The sequence below is a fragment of the Carlito syrichta genome, unplaced genomic scaffold, assembly GCF_000164805.1.
Source record: "Carlito syrichta isolate Samal-C Ts95f unplaced genomic scaffold, Tarsius_syrichta-2.0.1 Scaffold303599, whole genome shotgun sequence".
In the NCBI taxonomy this organism is placed as follows: domain Eukaryota; kingdom Metazoa; phylum Chordata; class Mammalia; order Primates; family Tarsiidae; genus Carlito; species Carlito syrichta.
The window spans coordinates 140,738-161,564 of NW_007247695.1; the positions used below are offsets into that span (position 1 = coordinate 140,738).

Here is a 20,827-nt window from a genome sequence, read left to right on the forward strand (position 1 = left end):
TGAAGGCATTTTTCTCTATCAGTAAAATACTACAGGAAGATGACCAAAAGATGAAATAATTGAATGAGAAATCTACTTTCTTACGTAACTCCATTCGAGTCAAAATTGGTCATATCTGGAAACTGGACCTCAATTCTAAAAGGGCATTTGAGTTTACCTCTCATAAATAGGTCCCACAACTTTGTTAATAAAAATCAAAAGAAGCCTATTAAAAAACAAAAACAAAAAATTTCTCCCTGTGACCTTCTGTTTATATATAAAACTGTATTCCTAATGTCTCACTTTGGACTAGAAATAAAGAAGAGACATAAATAATGACCTAGGAGTTGTACTCTTTTTTTAATTAAAGAAGTTTCTAGAATATAAATTTTTTATGAGTCAGGCCTTATTTCTGAAGTTTCTGTTAAGTTCTTTAATTCCAGTGGCCCACACATGGTTAAAACATAGAGTGGAACAGCAAAACCACCAATAATATACCTTTGTATGTTAGAATAGGAGAGATATGTTACATTTCATTACTTAAGTAGAAATGTGATTTCTTAAAGGAGTAAATGATTAAAACAGGCAATACAAAATTAACTAATGGTGATGGGAGGCTTTTGGTAAAAAGCCAGATTTTTCCATTTTGATAGATCTGCCAGTTCTTATAGAGAACCAAATGCCCAAATCCCACACAGAAAGCTGTTTCTTGAAGGAAATATAGTATAATCCATTTTTCTTGAACCACTTGAAATTTTATCATACAAACTCCTGGGGAAATGTGCATGATGTAGTTTCTTGCTTTAGCAACCTAAGGCTCTCTTGGGTCTCTCTGCTTTGCACAGTACTAGGCAAGCTGTCTTTAATGAGCTCTAGGCATTTAAATCAAAGTACTTACTCTACTGATGGAGAAGACCATGCCAGGCTTGCCAGAACAAACACCCATAAAGCAATGCCGGAACTGCCAATAGAAAAGGTGTTCGCAGATGAAGGTGATGAGACTGAGAGCCATGGCCGCTCCCAACATATAGAAGACTCCTGCCATGTTGTCAATGTCCAGTTGGCTGCTCATGACCTCATTCTTCTCATTATGGCAAATGCCAGTGAGCCAGAGAGCTTCCAGTTCTTCCATTTCCCCTGGAGACAGGATAGAGAAGGAAAACAGATAAAGAGAGACAAGAGGAGAATAGTAGAGAAAAGAAGAAGAGAGGGGTATTGGGGAAGAAAGAGAAAATCACAAGAAAGAGACAAGGAGACAAAGAAAATAAATAGAGAAAGTGAATAGTCATTTTATTAATGCCATTACACATTGATTCATCAATCAACTCAATAAGTATTCAATGAAAATTTAATGTGAGTACTGCAGGTGACAAGAGCCATTGATTCTGTTGTCCATTATCTATCTAACATAAAGTAGTATATAAATACCTAATATAGCAAGTTATATACAGGTAACAAGAGTTCAAAGTAGCGAGAGTAATTTTGTGAATAGAGTTGCCAGTGGGTTTTCATGAGGTAGGTAGGACTTGGAGGTGAGCATGTTGGATGGGTAAATTTTAATTTACATTGACAAAAAGGCACTCCAAGCAGCAGGAATACCATGATCAATGGGAAAACACAAGGCTTGTTTAGGGAAAGGCATGCAGGACAGTTCAAACACAATAACAGTTGGCAAAAGAAGCTGAATAAAAGAGATTAATGCAAGAGTGCTGAAGACCTGAGTATCAGACTAAGCATTCTACTCTCTTTATAGACAGTGGGAAACAACATAATTGAACAAGTGATTCAGAAAATCGCTCTTCAAATTGAGCAAAGCAGATTGGGTAGGGATAAAAGGGACAGAGAAAGATAGGCAGAGCGATTGATTGATTCCCTAGGGCCCTACAGATTTACTGATCTCTTGTTGCAGAGGAACACTGAAATATAAAGAGCAAAGAGGAGTAAGGTTGGGTAAAATAAGACCACCAAATACAGATCTGCTTCCTTTTAACATTGCTTAAGCACACATTGATTACTTTAATTCCTGTCAAATTTCAATGACCTTTATCCACTGGATACCAGGAAGTAGAAAGGTAGAAATTCCAGACTAACGGAGGGGAAAAATGTTCTCTAGAATGCATCTAATTCTATACAAGCAAAATTCTGAAAATCTCATGAAGAAAAATTGCCCCTTCCAATAGTTCTAGTGTGGTTAAAATTTGAGCTTTGTTTGCATAATCTGACTGAAGCTTTGGCAACTTTTGCAAATCATCTTTCTCATGGATGCGGTTTTCATTATTGCCTTTATGTGACAACTACACTAAAATTATAGAAGCTCTTATTACAAAACGACTTGTTAACACTCCATAGCACTTTCCTTTTTTCAATGTTAATCAAATCACTTTTTACTCATTTCTTTGATCAACCCTGCTCTCCTAACTAGTGGAACAGCCAACTTCACCTGAAGTCTAAAAATCCACCTGTGGTCTTCTGCTTCTGATCCCATCCATAATGGCAAAGCTTCTGCAGGTATAACTTAGAGAGCCACTTGGCTGATGGCTGGTGAAGCCAAGTAGAGTCTGGCTGCTCATCCGGAATTGAATTAGTTTCTATGAGACTAACAGAAAAAGTAGGTACTTTGGGCAGTGGAGTGAAGAGGGGTGAAGAAGACAGGAGTATAATTACATAGGAGATGAGATTTTCTCAACTCAAGGTAGCTGCTCAGTCTGCTGCCAGGATGACATTGGAGAATGACTGGTGGTGTCTGCTTCTGAGAACCCTAGCCCTGCCTTTTGCCTCTTTCAGCTGAAAGAGCAAGATGGGAGAGAGGGAAGACTAAAGAGATGTAGAATCATCATTAGGGAAATGCAAATTAAAATTACAATGAGATATCACCTTACATCAATGAGAATGGCCATTATTACAATTTTTTTTTTAAAAAAAATAGATGCTGGCATGGATACTGTGAAAAAGGAGTGCTGATACATTGTTGGTGGGAGTGTAAATCAGTACAGCCTCTATGGGAATCAGTATGGAGATTTCTCAAAGAACTAAAAGTAGATCTACCATTTGATCCAGAAACCCCACTACTAGGTATGTATCCAAAGGATCAGAGGTTATATTCAAAAGATACTTGCACTCACATGTTTATCGCAACATGATTCATAATTGCAAAGACACAGAATCAACCTAAATATCCATCAGCTGATCAGTTGATAATGAAAATGTGGTATATATACACTATGGAATACTATTTGGACAACAAAAAGAATGAAATAATGTCTTTTGCAGCAACTCAGATGGAATTGAAGATCATTATCCTAAGTGAAATAATACAGGACAGAAAACCAAACACTGCATGTTATCACTTATAAGTGGGAGCTAAACTAAGGATCTGCAAAAGGCCTAGAGGATGATATAATGGACACTGAAGACTCAGGAGAGAAAGGGGAGAAAGGGTGGAGGGATGAAATCTCACCTATTTGGTACAATGTACACAGGTAGGAGTGGTGGGTACACTTAAAGCCCAGACTTCTTTGCCACTATACAATGCAACCATGTAAACAAATATTATTTGTACCCTCTAAAGATATAAATAAATAAATAAGCAAATAACTAACTAACTAACTAAGTAGATGGCTACAAGTTTATTTCTCTGGGCACATAAAGATCAGAGACTTTGCACAGTTTCATCTACTATTTTGGCCACATGTGAGATGATTTATTGTAGCATCTGATAGCAGACTCTTCTACTTTATTCCTGGAGGTTCAGTTATAGCAGGCAACTCTGAAAAATACCTCCTTGACAAACACTTTCATCCTCTCCGCCTATCTTTCTCCCTGTTATGGGTTGGAAGATGTGGTGTTCAACTAAAATTCATATGTTGAAATTCCAGCCCCTGGTACCTTGAGATGGGACTTCATTTGGAAATAGGGTCATTGTAGTTGTTATTAGTTAAGATGAGGTCATCTGAGAGTAGAGTGAGCCCCTAATCTAAAATGACTAGCTGGTATTCTTAAGAAACAGGGAAATTCAGACACAGACACATACAGAGGGAGAATGTACACACTAGTAGCACACTACGCAAACATGAAGGCAGAGATCAGGGTGTTGCTTCTACAAGACAAGAAACATCAAGGATTACCAGCAAACTACCAGATACTGGGAAGAGTCATGAAACAGATTCTCACAAGCAGTCCCCAGAAGGAACCGACCCTGCTGAAACCTTGATTTCAGACTCCTACCCTCCAGAACTGTGAGATAAGAACTTTCCGTAGTTTAAGCCACTCAATGTGTGGCACTTTTTTTGTGGCAGCAACAGGAAACTAATAAATACTCCCAAACTTCCCAGTATACTATGAGAAGCTTTTCTGGAAATGCACAGGTTAAAAAATGGAGGGGAAGAAAAGACTGATGTTTTGGACTAGCCATCGGTAGAGGACAAATGGGCATATTTCCTTTCTTGAACTCACCATCTCCAAAGAGCTGCAGGATCGCAAGATCCACCTGGCGCTTCCACCCAGAATCTTTTTGGATGGCAATGCCATAACCAGTGGAAGCAAAGACCTTCCCACTGCCAATAGTCACCAGCTTGCAGCCTTCATCTCTGCCCGCCATATAGTTCAGCACTGCTGCATCATAGATGAAGGCATCCAGTTTCCTGCACAAGAAAAAAAAGCAAGCAAACAAAATCCAGTGGAGGAATTTTAGAACAAAACTACCTAGGGGGCCATTAATATGAAGCAGTAGGGTTCCAGAAAACTGTGGGGAGAATTTGTTCAAAGTGAGGTTTAAGTTGAAACTTTGCCAGAATCTAAAGCCTAAATCTCAGGCTGTTCTTTATGCGATCTGAGATTGAAAGGAGGAGTTCTTTTCCTCCCACCGGGAATGATGAGAATGTGAGTTGGGCCTAGAGCCAACTCATAAGCTGTGGCTGAAAAGGAGACGGAGTCAAAAGGAATCAATAAAAATAATAACAGAAATAATGAAAAGTAACCACCACAACGAGCAACAAATAGCATGGGTTAGATTTATATAACATTTTTCGTGTCTCAGTTCATTACAGTCCAGAGTGGGGATGAGTGTGGGTGTTTGTGTTTCAATAGACATGCAATGCTATTTTTGTGGTCTGAAAGGTTCCAGTAGTCTGTTGTGCAGCACAAGAATAGAGGTGAGGGGCTGGGGTGGTGACAGCACAGGCTTGTGTCAGAGCAAATGTGTGCAACCACAAGAATGGAATTTTCTCAAATATATAAACTATAACATATAGTTCCTAAACATATAGGAATCTCATTTCATGTATTGTGCTTTTCCAGGAAGACATACATAGGGGAAGGAATAAGATCAGGAGTGGTGGCAGGAAGATGTCAATCAATACTTAGAACAAACTTTTAAAAACGTATCAAAAGTAGAGGAAGAAATTCAGATATAGCCACAAGGGTAATAGAGAGGTCTGCAAAAATAAAAGCATTGCATCATCCCCTTCATTTTTATAAGTTAAATAACTTTGTTCCTTGTTGAGAAAAACAAAACAAAAGTCAAGTCCTTTCTGGCATGATGAGACACCAAACATTTTATAAAAATTACCTTTTTGACACATCAAAAAAACCAAAGCTCTGGTATGAATGAGAACAGTGGGTATAGAAGGTGTCAGATTCCCCAAAGTGGTCCTACCCCCAAGCTCAAATCTCGTCTTCTGAAATCTCCTGTGGCTTTATTTGTGGTAATAAAATAGAATCTATTTTAAGTAATCATGTGTCTAGGTGGCTCTTCCAGACCTGGAGCTACAAGGGCATTAAGAGGAGGTTTGAGTGCTGCTAGTCATCATATAACAAAGGAAATAAACTAAAAGACCCCTGGGCCTACTAATCTCAAAATCTTGAATGCTCCATTGTCTATCATCTTCCTTCTGGAAGCCAAATGAACAAAGGGACCAGCATGACTGGGACTATGCAAGCCAATAAACTTGTAGTTTATGAGTTCCTTTTCATGGACAAATACTCCTGAGGATGCAGAACTGGATCACAGAGAATGCCAACATAAGCTGGAACTGGAGATCAGTCAACACATTCCTCTAAAAACTTCTATACTTTTGTCCTTCTGTTTCTTTCTTGTCCATAAGGTACCAGAAGCATCATTTTTTTTTTTTTTTTTTTTGAGTTGGAGTCTCACTCTGTCACCCAGACTGGAATGCAGTGGCCACTCCCGGCCACCGCAGCCTTGACCTGCTGGGCTCCGGCAATCCTTCCACCTCAGCCTTCCAAGTAGCTGGAACTACAGGCGCGCGCTACCACGCCCGGCTAATTTTTGATTTATTGTAGAGATGAAGTCTCACCAGGTTGCCCAGGCGGGTCTCGAACCCGCGGACTCAGGCAATCCACTCACCTCAGCCTCCCAAATGCGTGGGATTACAGGCTGAGCCACCGAGCCCAGCAGAAGCATCATTTTCACCTCTTAGACAGCAGGTCTTTATATTATACATAATATATAAACCTTATACTTGACTCTTCTTATTTTATATCTATTTAGTTTCTATTTCCTGGTTACATTGGTGCAAGTAGAAAATAATTTGTAAAAAAAAAATACACAGGAGTATAAATAATAGCATGGAAGTCTTTGTACACTGACCTAAATTATACTAGCAAATTTAACTTGGAAACCTATAAAGAGCAGATAAAGTTTTTGATTTAACTTTTTATGGCACCAGGCATTGTATACTAGGACATCTGATTCAACATATGTTTAATAAATGTGAGAACCATATCAAGTCCTCTGAGCTTGGAAGCACATCTTACCCAGTTTTCAGGGAGAGCAGTGCATCATCTACACCCCTCTGGTTGAACTTCCCCATGTAGGCATGCATTTCTGCATAGTTATTGCGAATATTCCTCTCCGTGCTGCCGTTGGGCACAGTCCCAAAGCGGAAAGGGGGTGAGAAGTCATTAGGTCTCTGGAACTGGAGAGAGAAAGAAACAGAGAGAAAGAGAAAGAGAAAGAGAAAGAAAGCACTTTAGAAAATGTGAAGAGTTAGCATTAGTGGCTTTATAATGGAAGGGATTCAACTATAATTCACCAAATACATTAGCCCTCACTCAGGAGCAGCAATTGCCATCTGAAAGTGGACTTCGATTCAACTCAGTTGAATACATATTGTTCAGAGATTTTTATTTGCCCAACCCTGACTTTAATCTAGAACACTTGTGTGGTCCTTTTGTGAACACTGAACAATACCAGTGATGATGGGACAAAAAGGAATGTGCTGTTAGCTAACTGCAGTGGACTAGACACTTTTATTTCTAAAAAGTATGTAAAATCCGCATCAGGCCTTTTCATTTAAGGGCCTAAAATACATCGTCATTGCACTATTAAGGCCACAGGACCTTAGTAAAGTGAGTTATGTTACACTCCTGAAGATAATTTGTTGAGTTAGCAAATATATTTTTCTAAGAAATTTTTCCTTGACTTTCCCTGATGCACTCAAAGCTCATATTTATCTCACATGAGCTGTAGGATATATTGTCAGATCAAGGCAGTTTTAATTATGCTCCCCCTTGCTTGAAAACTGAGAGTGGATCTCCAGTGCCTCTCATAATAAAGTGAAACCTCTTGGATTCTTACCCCTATGCCATCAGTATTATTTCTCGCTATTATCTTGCAATGAATACATCTTTATGTTACTTCCCGAACACATAATTTGTTCATTTGTATCTTACCAGCCTCATAGAGTTCATTTCCTCAGCACAAACTCACCTTTCTCTCTAGGCCAATTCATGACTTCAGTTTCAAAACAGAACTCAAAACCATTTCCTCAGAAAACCTTCTGTGAATTTTTCCTTCCATCAAGTCATCCCCAAAGTGACCCATCAGTACTTGTTATTCTTGGTTTAGATCATTAGAGTTCATGCTGCAAATCCAATTACTTTCTAAATGTGCTGGCTAAGTTAAGAGAGCTAGTCTCTGATGTCTTTTTTTTGAGATGGAGTCTCACTCTGTCGCCCAGACTGGAGTGCAGTGGCCACTCCCGGCCACCGCAGCCTCGACCTGCTGGGCTCCGGAGATCCTTCTGCCTCAGCCTTCCAAGTAGCTGGAACTACAGGCGCGCGCTACCATGCCCGGCTCATTTTTGATTTATCATAGAGATGAAGTCTCACCTGCCCAGGAGGGTCTCGAACCCACGGGCTCAGTAATCCACTCACCTCAGCCTCCCAAAGGTGCGGGATTACAGGCTGAGCCACCGAGCCCGGCTGTCATTAAGAGTTTAAGTTCTAGATTGAAATCGATATGGATTAAAGAATAGCTCTACCACTTACTATTGTGTGATCTTGGGCAAGTAACATACGTTCTCTGTGCACGATTCCCTCATATGTAAGGAGGGGTGATGGTGCCTAGTTTTCAAGATTGTTGTGAGGATTAAATGGCATAATGCATAATAAGTGCTTGGCACAGCACCTGATCTCAAAAACTGTTCCCGTCTATAAGTTTAAATTCAGGTCCATATTCTTTATTTCCTAGTAAACTTCTGGTTCTCCAAGTCTCTCTTTCTATTAGTACAGCAATGATCATTGTAGCTTTGCTGTGTTTTGCAATAGAAAAGACAATGAAGCCATTTAAAGTCCTCTTGGTTTCAATACTGGACCTTTACATTGGAAATATATTCGAAAATCTAACCTGCCAAATCAAGAAAACTTTGAGCCTTTGGGATTGCCTGGGTTTAGAAATAATTCATTTCTTTGTCAGAATATGGGAGTTTCATGGTTCACAAAATGTCACATCACCAGGAACCATAAATACCATCTTAATTGCTCAGGATTGGCCATGGATAACAGTAGAGTCATGCAGTAGTGTTAGGCAATCTGTGATACATCCAAAGACTACTACTTCTTGATGAGAAAAGCTCCCCCTTTGTTTCATCATAGTGCTTTTTGCCATTAAGAGTTTTTGTTTGGATATTTTTAAAGGGTGGTGATTTTTTTAAGCGAATAAAGGTACCACAAAAGAGTAAGAAAAATTCAGAGCTGAACGGGCTACTCAAGGTCAACTAGTTCAAATCTTTCATTTCACAAATGATAAAACTGAGGCCCAAAGAGGGTAAGTAATTTGTTCAACATCACACAGTGGCAGTGATAGCTAACATTATCAGTTACTCTTAATTAATATTACTTTTCACTGTCCCTAGCAGATAGCAAGCTCAAAGTAAACACAGATATGCTTTATTGGAAGAGACAGACACAAAAATGCTTTGCATATCACTATCAAGTCTGACACTTCAGATGTTTGAAGGAAGGTATTCCCCAAATCAAAAGTAGAGTAAATACTATGGTAGACAGCAGTACAACCAATTAGCTCCTTTTAATCAGTAATTTCCCACTCTGTTAGGACAATGACAACTGATGCTTACAATGACTAAGATACTCCAGGGCCCAAAGTATTTCCTGAAACATCAATGAAAGTTGTAATTATGTTTAATATAATTCTGGTATAAATTATTATGCTCTAATTTTTCTGAAAATTGCAAATCAGTGCAAGGTGTATGCAATAATTTTTGAATAACCAAATGGAACCCAGTACACAGAAGTGCCTCGCTTCCTGGTGAAGCTACATTATAGAAAGTTTCCATACAGCTTTATAGTAACTTTTATTTTAAAATTACCTTTATATTTCTGAATGCTGTTTTATGATTGCATTTCTAAGTAAATAAAAACTAAAGAAATGATAAAGGATCTAGAATAGCCAAAAAAGAACTGTGAAAAAGAAGAACAAAATTGAAGCACTTATTCCATCTGACTTCAAGATTCATTATAAAGTTACAGTTTCCCGGCTTGGTGGCTCAGCCTGTAATCCCGCGCTTTTGGGAGGCTGAGGTGAGTGGATTGCCTGAGCCCGCTGGTTCGAGACCCGCCTGGGCAACTTGGCGAGACCTCATTTCTACAATAAATAAAAAAAAATCAGCCAGGCGTGGTAGCACATGCCTGTAGTTTCAGCTACTCGGAAGGCTGAGGCGGAAGGCGTGCCGGAGCCCAGCAGGTCGAGGCTGCAGTGGCCGGGAGAGGCCACTGCACTCCAGTCTGGGTGACAGAGTGAGACTCCAACTCAAAAAATAAAATACAATGAAATAAAGTTACAGTCATCTTGACAGTGTACATTAGTATAGAGGTAGATAAAGAGATCACTAGAACAGAGTGCCTGTTAGTAGACCCACACATATATGGTGCAAAGGCAATTCAGTGGAGATAGGATGATCTTCAGCAAGAGATGTTGGAATAACTAGATGTTTTTACACAAGAAAAAAAAATTAATTCCACACTTCACAAGATATACAGAAATTAACTCAAAGTCAGTCACGTACCTAAAATGTAAAGCCTAAATTCATAAAACTTCTAGGAGAAGATATTTGTAACCTTCAGTTAGGCAGATATTTCTTAGATATAACACCAAAAGCACACACACACACAAAGAAAAAAGATAAATTTAGTTTCCTCAAAATTAAGAACTTCTCTTTGAAAGATGCAGTTAAAATCATAAAAAGACAAGCCACCAACTGGGAGAAAATATTTGAAAATAAATTAAAACTATTAAAAATGAAAGGAATTAGATAATAACATAAGAAGACTTATACAGTTAAAGCATCCTCTGTAAGAAAAAAATCAGAGAATGAGAAGAATGGGAAGACACAGTCCCATAGAAAGTCCTGCTCTCACAGAGAATCTGAATTTGAATTCCAGTTCCATCTCTGGCCCGCTGCATGAACATGAGCAAGACACTTTTCTGGAAGTAATATTTTAATAAATAAGATAGTATGTAAAAAAAAAAAGTACTTAACACAATATCTGACACATAGTAGATTCTCAAAATTGTTAGCTACTTCTGTGAGGATGAAGTTCTAATATCTCAAATTGTCCTGTATAAGGCAAAGTTCCCTAAGATTGAAAACTCTTATTCTCCAATGTGTTCTTTAAACTAGGCCAGTCTAGGGGCCAACAGGGAGAGCATGTTGCCCCAGAATTAGTCAAAGCAGTGAACGTGACTTTTTCTTTGAAAATTCTTGTCCCAGCTTGGTAAGATCTGTGATGTTTAAATAAAACACAGCCTTGAAAGAAATACAAAAAACTATCATTGGAACTTGAACTTCACTAACATTCGCGTCCACTGTGGGGAGAAGGGAAAAATAATCTTTCAAATACATTGATGCTTCCAATAAATGCCCTTGTAATAAAACTTACTCCAAGCTGTAAGGCATTATATGGCACTTGTTTAACCTGAGTGGCAATCGATGCTCTCTAGGGTTTTGGGAAGGAGTAAAATTTAGTACTATCAAGAACTAGAATGTCTTAAAATCCATGGAACAGGGAAAAACAAATTTAAAAAAAAATTTAAAAGCCTAATATATCAAAGATACCAGCAAATGGATTCAAAAACTCAGTCTGATTTCAAAGTAGGGAAATGTATACAAAACTCTTTGTTAATCAACTTTTGGCCATCATAGAGCTTCCCTGAATTTGACAACTTTTTCTAGGAGTCACCAGATTGAGATAATCAAAACAAAGATTTGGATAGGGAAATAACAACAGAAGGGAAGGAACCCTAGGGATCGTTCTCCATTACATAGATGAGGGGACTGAAGCCCTGAAGAGGTCAAGTAAGTTGTTAAAGGTCTCCTTGTGTAGCAGGAAGACAAACTGAGACTTGTTCCCTGGGTACTGGCCTTCCCATTGCCAGCTCATATACTAGCAGAATAGTCCTACTCCAGCTAACTGGGAGTAGCTAACTGGAGTCACATGCTGTAAGCGGGGCCACGTAGCAAGGGCATCCTTCCTTTCCTGGCAAATCAAATGCCAACTCCCACCCTTCCCACTGGAATCAACACATGGCTTCCAGCAATTACTCTAAGCGCATATTTGCACAAGGGCAAAACAATGCCAGAATGTTAAGAGAACTGTAATCTCAGCTGATCCTCCTGGAGAGCAGCAGGGACTCAGAATTCAGCCATCTGAGCTGCTCAGAGCATCATCTCAGTTTCCATCTTAATGAGCTCAAAGGTATTAGTCTTGGCAGTTATGCAAGGAGAAAGTTGCCCGAGGGCCAGGAGTCAAGGTCCCTACCCCCACCCAGAGAGGAGAGGACTCTAGGGCCAGGGGATGTTTTGGTGGCCACCTCCCCGCTAGAGAGCCGCTCATCAGCCTGCTGCAGAGAGAATGGGAGAGGGAAACAAGTTAGGGAAGTGGAGATCTGGTTCACTTATTATTATTATTATCATTAAACAAATATATCAATTAGTTTCCCCATGTATAGGGCATTATTAATTCATTAGAAATAGCCACTCAATAAATACCTATGTGTATGTTACTTTATCTCTTTTAACTATAATAATTAAAATGCATCAATCATTTGCAAATATTTACTGAGCTTCTGGTCATGTAGGAGACTCTATTAGGAACTGAGGATACTAAGATGAAAAAAGACAGATTCTGTTTTCAAGGAGTTTACATACCAGAGATTCAGAAATGTAAAAATTCATTCAGTTTTTCATTCATTTATTTTTTTCATCCATTCATTCATTCACTTGTTTGTCCATTTATTCTTTCATTTATATGAAATTTCAGCAAGTATTTATTGGTATCTATCAAATACAGATAAGATGCTGGGTGCTGGGATGCAGTATTGCAAAGAATTTGATTTTGCCTTTAAGGAGTTCATATTGTAAAGAAGAGAGGCAGAAGATAAGCCTGTTTTTAAAAAAGTTGTAGTAAAGTCAACTACAAATTCTTTGCCACTCTATGACAAAGAGGTCTACACCCCCTCCACTTGATTTTGGGCTTCCTAGGTGATTGCTCAACTGGTGGTAGAATGTGGCAGAAGTAATATTCTGAGAGTGTTGAGGCTAGGGCATAAGAAGCTTTGCAGCTTCCACCTTGGAACCTCATTCCAAGGGAATTGGTCTGCCATATACCAAGTCCATGGCTGGGCTCGGTGGCTCAGCCCGTAATCCCAACACTATGGGAGGCTGAGGCGAGTGGATTGCCTGGGCCCGTGGGTTCGAGACCAGACCGGGCAACTTGTCAAGACCTCGTTTCTACAATTAAAAAAAAATTAGCTGGGCATGGTAGCATTTGCTTGTTATTCTGGCTACTTGGAAGGCTGATGTGAAAGGATCGCTAGAGCCCAGAAAGTCAATGCTGGGGTGGCCATGAGCATGCCACTGCACTCCAGCCTGGGCAATGAAGTGAGACTGCAACCCCCTCAAAAAGAAAAAAAGTCCAACAACTCTGTGGCCACCATGCTGGAGATATCACCCAGCTGACCCTTGACCTCTAGTCATTCCAGCCAGGGTACCAGATATTGGAATAAAGACATTATAGACCCTCCAACCCAGCCTAGCCCAGCTACCAGCTAACTATCAAATGACCTCAATCAATGCCACATGGAACAGAAGAATCAGTCAGCCAAGCCCCACCCAAATATCTGTCCCACAAAATAGTGGAATGTAATAATATGGTTCTTGCTTTAAAGCCACTAAGTGTTGGGGTAGTTTTCTGTGCAGCACTAGGTAACTGGAACACAGATAGTGTTCAAATAGTGAAAATGAAGTGATGTGAGGTCATTGAAACAGGATAATAGAATAAAGAGTGATTGGTAAGAGAACAAGTTTAGACTGGCTCTCCTGAAAGATCTCTCTTAGAAGGTGGCATCTGAATGAAGACTTGAATGATAAGAAGAAACTAGGCATGCAAAGACTAGGGGGATATTGTATCAGTCCTGGGGAACAGCAAATGCCAAGACCCTGACATGGGGACAAGCTTGGTGTGACTAGGAGGCAATGAACAAGGTACTAGGAGCAGCCACGCCCATGGGGCAGTAGGAGCACAGAGCAAAGGGGACTGTTGGACAGTGATCCAGAGGCCACATACTGGGGCTAGAACTTAACCATTTGAAAAAAGGAGTGAAGTGGTTTCTAGACAGAAACAAATCTGTTCAAAGACACAGGGAAGTTAGGGAGCCTGGGCATGATTAGAGACATGAGCAGCTTATCGTTGCCAGAGCCTAGCGGACATGGCCATGGAGGTAGGTGGTTGACACAGCTGAAGAGGGAGAAAAGGCTTAGGTGACAAAGAAAGTTAAATTCTGTACAAAGGGATTTAGAGTTTATAATTAAAGAGATGAAAAACAGTATAGCCACACTGCCCGTGTTCAATTCCCAGGTCTGCCACTCAATAACTGTGTGACCTTAACTTTTCTGTGCCTAGCTTCTACATCTGTACAATAACCTAACAGTAGTACCTACCTTAAAAAGTTTGGGTATTCAGCCGGGCTCGGTGGCTCAGCCTGTAATCTCGTGCCTTTGGGAGGCTGAGGTGAGTGAATTGCCAGAGCCTGCGTGTTCGAGACCCGCCTAGGCAGGCGAGACCTCATCTCTACAATAAATCAAAAAAATAGCCGGGCGTGGTAGCGCGAGCCTGTAATTCCGGCTACTTGGAAGACTGGGGCGGAAGGATCGCCAGAGCCCAGCAGGTCGAGGGTGTGGTGGCCAGGAGCAGCCACTGCACTCCAGTCTGGGCGACAGAGTGAGATTCCAACTCAAAAAAAAAAAAAAAAGTTTGGGTATTCAACCAATTAATCTGGGCAAGTGTTAGCACAGTGCCTGGCAATGATATACTATGTAATCTATTGTTATTATTATTACTATCATCATCATCATCATCATCATCTTTGCAAGCAACTAAAGAATTCTGCCAGAGTGACAAGACTGGGTTTTTGTGTTAGGAAGAATCTTCGGATGCCTGTGTGTAGAACAGGTTAGAAGGAGCAGGATGGAGAGACAGGGGCTGAGGAGGGCCTGAGCTCTGATGATGGTCTGGGCATCAGAATGGACTACGAAAGAACAGAAGCATCATCAGATATTTCCCTCTTTTCCAGGAATGTGAAAGATAACACATGCACCACTAGCTAACATAAAACACCAAGGAGGTACATGCCATTGCCATAGAAATTCCAAAGGAGCAAGGCTAAGGCCAGCCTGGGTGTTCTGGAAGGCTGCTAGAAGGAGGCCAGATTGAAGGTGGGAGGGAGGGGGGGTTGAATTTGGAAGGGTGAGGATGGGGAGTTAACATCAGTTCACACTAGAGGAATCCTCTGCTTTAAGACTCCTCCTCCAACCTGGTTAGTTTCCACAGTGAGAGTGAGGTGACATATTTGTGCAGAAGTCTTTGAGATCATAGTGCCAGGAGAAGAGCAGATTCTGAAAACAAAACCAAAAATATCCCAAACATTGATGGTGTCAGGCTGTCATTCTGACCACCAAACAAAGCTATCTCCTGTTCAGTTGTTACCCCATGCAAAGGGGATTAATTAGAGTCCGATCTGGAGAACAACAGCACACAAATGAAAGTCGCTCTACCAAATAAAGAGGGTGACAAGGAACTGCCCTCTTGGGTAGTTGGCTACTCTGAAAAAAATGGCTCTTCTTCTTCAGCCTGAGTCCAGTCAGCATATGCAGATTAGGACAAACCCATGCTGTGACCTTGCAGAGACGGATATTGGACACTGCGTTTGCAGGGATCCATCCGCATGAGATATGGAATCTGGGGGCTTTTGTCTTCAAAGCTTGACAATCCTACACATAAATATTCATTCCATTGCTTCTGATTTTACATTTGCATCACAAAAAGAATCAATGCCCAAATGCCACTCAGCCCTTCCAGGCACCCGAGAGAACAGGTGGAAATGCTTAGGAGACAAGAGCAGCTTTGGGCCTGGGCTGCTCATTATGAAGAGGTGGAAGAGACCTCCTACCCAGCACCCTCCTGTTATCATTAGTGTTACTGCCATTACCTTTATACACACACACACACACACACACACACACACACACACACACACATATATATTTTGAGTTGGAGTCTCACTCCATCACCCAGACTGGAGTGCAGTGGCATGCTCATGACCACCTCAGCGTCGACCTGCTGGGCTCCGGTGATCCTTCCACCTCAGCCTTCCGAGTAGCCGGAACTACAGGCACATGCTACCACGTCCAGTTAATTTGTTGATTTATTGTAGAGATGAGGTCCCACCAAGCTGTTCTCGAATCTGTGAGCTCAGGCAATCCCCTCACCTCATCCTCCCAAAGTGCTGGGATTACAGGCTTGAGTCACTGCCCCTGACCTTTTAAATATTTTAATAGTACTTTTGAATTATTTGCTTTTATTGTCATCATTATCATTACTGATGTACAATTCTATGAATTTTAACCATGTAGAGAATCTTGCAGTCACCGCCATAATCAAGATGGAAAACAATTCCATCACTCAAAAAAGCCACTCCTCTCTGGGCACATCCTCCCTTTGCCCCCAACCTCCAGTCACCCCTGACCGTTCTCGATCCCCCTGGTTTTGCCTTTTCCAGAATGTCATATTAATGGAATCCTATAGTACGTAACCTTTCAAGCCTGGCTTTTCTACTTATTATGATGCCTTTGAGATTCATCCATGCTTTTGCATGTACCCGTAGGTCATTCCTCTTTATTGCTAGGTAGTATTCTATTGTGTGAATATACCAGTTTGTTTATCCATTGAAAAACATCTGGTTTGCTTTCAGTTTGGGCTAATTATGACTAGAGCAGCTAGGAAAATTCATATGCAGGTTTGTGTGTGAACATAAGTATTTATTTCTCTAAGGTAAATAGCTAGGAGTGGGAGTGATGGGTCATATGCCCTCTGCTCCAAAGTCTTTTCATACCTCTTCTCGCTTTTGATGTTCCCAATTTTTCCAGGAAGTATAAAGCAAGTGCAGTCACTAATATCATCTTCATTGCCCCAGGGGTGTTGCACCAAACCATGCTGCCTACTAGTAAATCTTTCCATAATTTTATCCTATAGCCCAAAAGGGTGAAGTGGATATAGGTATGAATTAGACTCTGGGCGGCATACGAAGAGGGAAGAAGTGGCCAGAGGAGGTGGCCTCCTTCCTCTTCTACTATGGTATCTTGCTAGGTCCAAAGGTCTGGTGATAGCACAAAGAGTGAATTTTCTAAGAGCATAAACTTTTTCACTATGCCACAGTTCATAAATGCTCAGGATACATGTGAAAAGGAGGTAGTCTGTGCTTACATTGAAAGGACAATTTAATAATAAAACTGTAAGTATGCACATAGGTTATGGGCTCAAAGATCTAAGTTCAAATCTGAGCTCGACCACCTATTCACTATCTGACTCGATAAACAAGCCATGTAGCTTTGCACTGAGTTTTACGTTCTCTTATGTTCTAAGAGGAGAAATAAGGTTTAGCACCCCATGACAAATCCTCTATTTCAAAACATGGGACCCAGAGTAGACCCCCAAGACTGTACCCAAGGAACAAACTGGCAGTGGATATAGTGACAAATTAGAAAATCAGACTCTTTCACCTTCATGAAAGTTATAGTCTGGAATGGAGGTGAGAAGAATAAATAATTATTTTTACATTTCATTATAAATGATTCATTGGAGAGAATATTGTTCAAATTCATTCAAAGGAAGTGACTGAATTATGATAACAATAACATTATAAAATGTAGCTAAAAAGATACAGGTATATAATAAAAGTGCCAAAATTAACTCAGTTCTCTTCCTGGGCTCCTGATGAAACTGATGATATCTTGCTACTGCCAGAAAATGAGTTAGCATTTAATAAGCATTCTACACTTTAATTGTTTCCGCTTTTCCCCCCCACATATTATTAATATTAGTGCTATAATTGTCCATAGTGGAAAACACACTTCAGTTTGCACGTGAAGAAACCTGTACTTGAATGTGAGAAGGCTGGTAAACTTGCCCTTCTCCTGCTTCTGGCTATGCCATCATTGTAAAATGCCTCATCACAGCTCTGAATGCTGTGCTGCTGGAAGAAATCCATGCCTCTCTGAGCTCTAGGCTCTAGAGGGGAGCTATCGGCTCTAGAGGGAAGGAGGTGATGGAAACACTGGAACTCCCTCTCCTCCTGTCACTACCGTCCTGCTGGGGCCACAACAAGAGCTTGCACAAAACAAAATGAGAATTCTTCAGATTCTTGAAATTTACTTAGTTATCAGTTTTTTCCATAATGATGATCTTAATACAGTAAAGCAGTCATTTTTTTTTTGTATTTTACAAATTTGGATAGATAAACCTTAATAAGTATTTCCTGAAATATTTCATAAAATCGGATAATGACATTATACTGCATGTTAGCTAGCTGAGGTTTGGTCCCCGAGCTAATAGAGTCAAGCAACTAGGTTTATTCCTATACTAACTATATCACCATGTCTTAACCTGTACCCAAAAGCTTGAGGTGTTTGCAAAGTTTGGAGTCTGGCCATAAAATATCATTACCAACACATACTTAATGGGCATAAGTCATGTATGAGTCACTGAGCTGTGAAATAAAATGAGGTGGCAGATACAATCCGTACCATAATATTGGAAAAGATATTGGCAATAATATAATGCCAGCAGCAGCTAACACTTCTATAGCACTTACTATGTGCCACAAAATTTATATACTGTAACTATTAATCTTCTCATCAACACTATGAGGCAGGCATTATTAACCCCATTTAATGGACAAGGAAACAAACCCACAGATAGTCAATAATTTGAATAAGGCCATACAGCCATAAACTAGCAGACCAAGGATTCAAACCCAGGGTCCTCACATTTAACCATAAGACACACCACAGGGTTCTTCATAAAACGAATGCTCAGAAAACATGTGTAGAATAAAGAATCCAATCAATGAATGAGTTTGCCAAGTTCCAGCAGGAGCTAGGAGGTAAGGGGTATGAAAGTCTAGAGGGAGTAGAGGTCATTATGAGAGGATGAGTTGGGGAGGCTGCAAGAGCAGGCAGAGATGAAATAGACTCCTACAGATTGGCCATCGATCCGATCAGGCAAAGAGGTTCGAGGAGCATGATCAGGGCAGGTGGAAGGGCAGGAGCAAGGATGCATGGGAACATGACACAGCATCTGCATTGAAGCTGGAGGGAATGTCTGTACCTGTAAATGCAGAACACTAGGTTGGAACCTAGATAGAGACCACACAGTGGAGCACTGAACAGCCAAGGCTGTGGAGCCCCACAGTGCTCAGGTGTCATAATTATTCAGCTAAAGAGCATGCCTTGAAGATCAGAGAGGCTGGAGAAGGGATGTTCATTGGAAAACTACTAAGAGCCTGGACTGATTTCAGGAGAAAAATAATGGAAGGAATAAGTGAAAAAGGCCTCAGAGTAGAAGCCTTAACAGAATCCAAGCTGGCCTACATATTCGGAAGAATGAGGGAGAGTCGACCACTCCCCACTGCCTCCTTTCCCTCTCACCTGCCTCTCTTGCCCACTCCTCAGTAGACACACTGGCCTCCTTGCAGTTCCTAGAACTCACCAGGCAAGATCCAGCCTTAGTGTACTTCTCTCTGCTCAGAAAGCCCTAGATAGTCACATAAACTGCTCCCTCACTAACTTCAGGCCAGACTTAATTGCCTTTTTAATTTATCTTCTGCCCTCCTTCCCCTTAGGAATGTGATATAATGAATGTGATTTTTGTCTGGTTTTTTTTTGGTCTGCTTTGATCACTGCTGTATTTCTAGCACTAAGTGTCAAGGACTGCCATGACACTTAGTATGCTGTCAATATGAATAAATGAATGACTTAATGAATGAATGAACTGAATAGCACAAAGGTGGATATATTTATTATATTAAAAGCCCCATTCAGAGTGCACTGTTTGCTGGTTAATGTATGACCATGCAACAAACAGTTGGGTACTAACATTTCTCAGATCTAAGGGAATAAGGAGTTAATTTGTCCTAATGCCAGTTGAGGACATCTTTTCTGGCACCTTCTCCATTTTCCCTTCAAAAAATATATCAGATCTGAAATCCCACAAGAGCTTGTCAGATTTAGGACTTGACAATGCATATGAATATTTCTTTGGCACCAAAAATGTGACAGTTAGAGATGATTATGATAACATGGAGATGAAGTGAAGCAGAGGCATAAGGACAGAGGCATTTGAGTTCCATCCTTAAGTCATCCTGTGTGTGACAGGTGGCCTTGGTTATGCTCCTTCAACCTGTTCTCAGGCAAGAATGTTAAAAAGAGGTGTAATTAACATCCACCTCAAAGACTGAACTGGGAGAACCCAAGGGATTACACCAAATATTTTATAAAAACTGCGGGTGATGTTAGGGTTTTGGTGGTCTTGCTTCTCTAGCTTCCTAAGGTGATTTGTTAGGCTGCTAATTTGTGATCCTTCCATTTTCTTCATGTGGGTTTGTAGAGATATGAATTCCCCACTTACTACAGCTTTCATGGTGTCCCAGAGATTTTGGCAGCCATAAAAAAGAACAAAATCACGAATTTCGCAGTAACCTGGATGGAACTAGAGTCTATAATACTGAGTGATCTCTCACAGAAACAAAGATCTGAGTATCACATGTTCTCACTCATATAGTGGACCTTGAACATCTATCATAACTATCAGAAAAGGATTGACAGTGGCGGGAAACTATGGGGGGGGTAGGGAGGGGAAGGGAGGTGGGGTTAACGATAGTCAATATCTGTCTGGGGACGGGGAGACACCCCTTATCAACAAAGGTGCCTGAACGATACCCTTAACTTTACCTTACAATTTTAAAATAAAAAATATTTTTATAAATAAAAAAAATAAAACGTAGCCGGGCTCGGTGGCTCAGCCCGTAATCCCGCACCTTTGGGAGGCTGAGGTGAGTGAATTGCCTGAGCCGCGGGTTCAAGACCCGCCTGGGCAACTTAGCAGGACCTCATCTCTACAGTATATCAAAAATTAGCCGGGTGTGGTAGCGTGCGCCTGTAGTTCTAGCTACTTGGAAGGCTGAGGCGGAAGGATC

At 40.6% G+C, this 20,827-nt stretch overlaps 1 protein-coding gene across 2 annotated transcripts in view; it reads right to left on the bottom strand.

The window, feature by feature from the left end:
• The window catches only part of GRIN2B (glutamate ionotropic receptor NMDA type subunit 2B), a 253,183-nt gene that overhangs the window by 49,355 nt on the left and 183,001 nt on the right, over nucleotides 1-20,827 (bottom strand). For both annotated transcript variants that reach the window (XM_021712674.1, XM_008058696.2), the window contains exons 8-10: nucleotides 6,754-6,914; nucleotides 4,432-4,619; nucleotides 878-1,116 (exon numbers count right to left, since the gene is read on the bottom strand). In XM_021712674.1, the coding sequence (XP_021568349.1) occupies nucleotides 878-1,116; nucleotides 4,432-4,619; nucleotides 6,754-6,914 (588 nt within the window). The remainder of the gene's footprint in view (nucleotides 1-877; nucleotides 1,117-4,431; nucleotides 4,620-6,753; nucleotides 6,915-20,827) is intronic.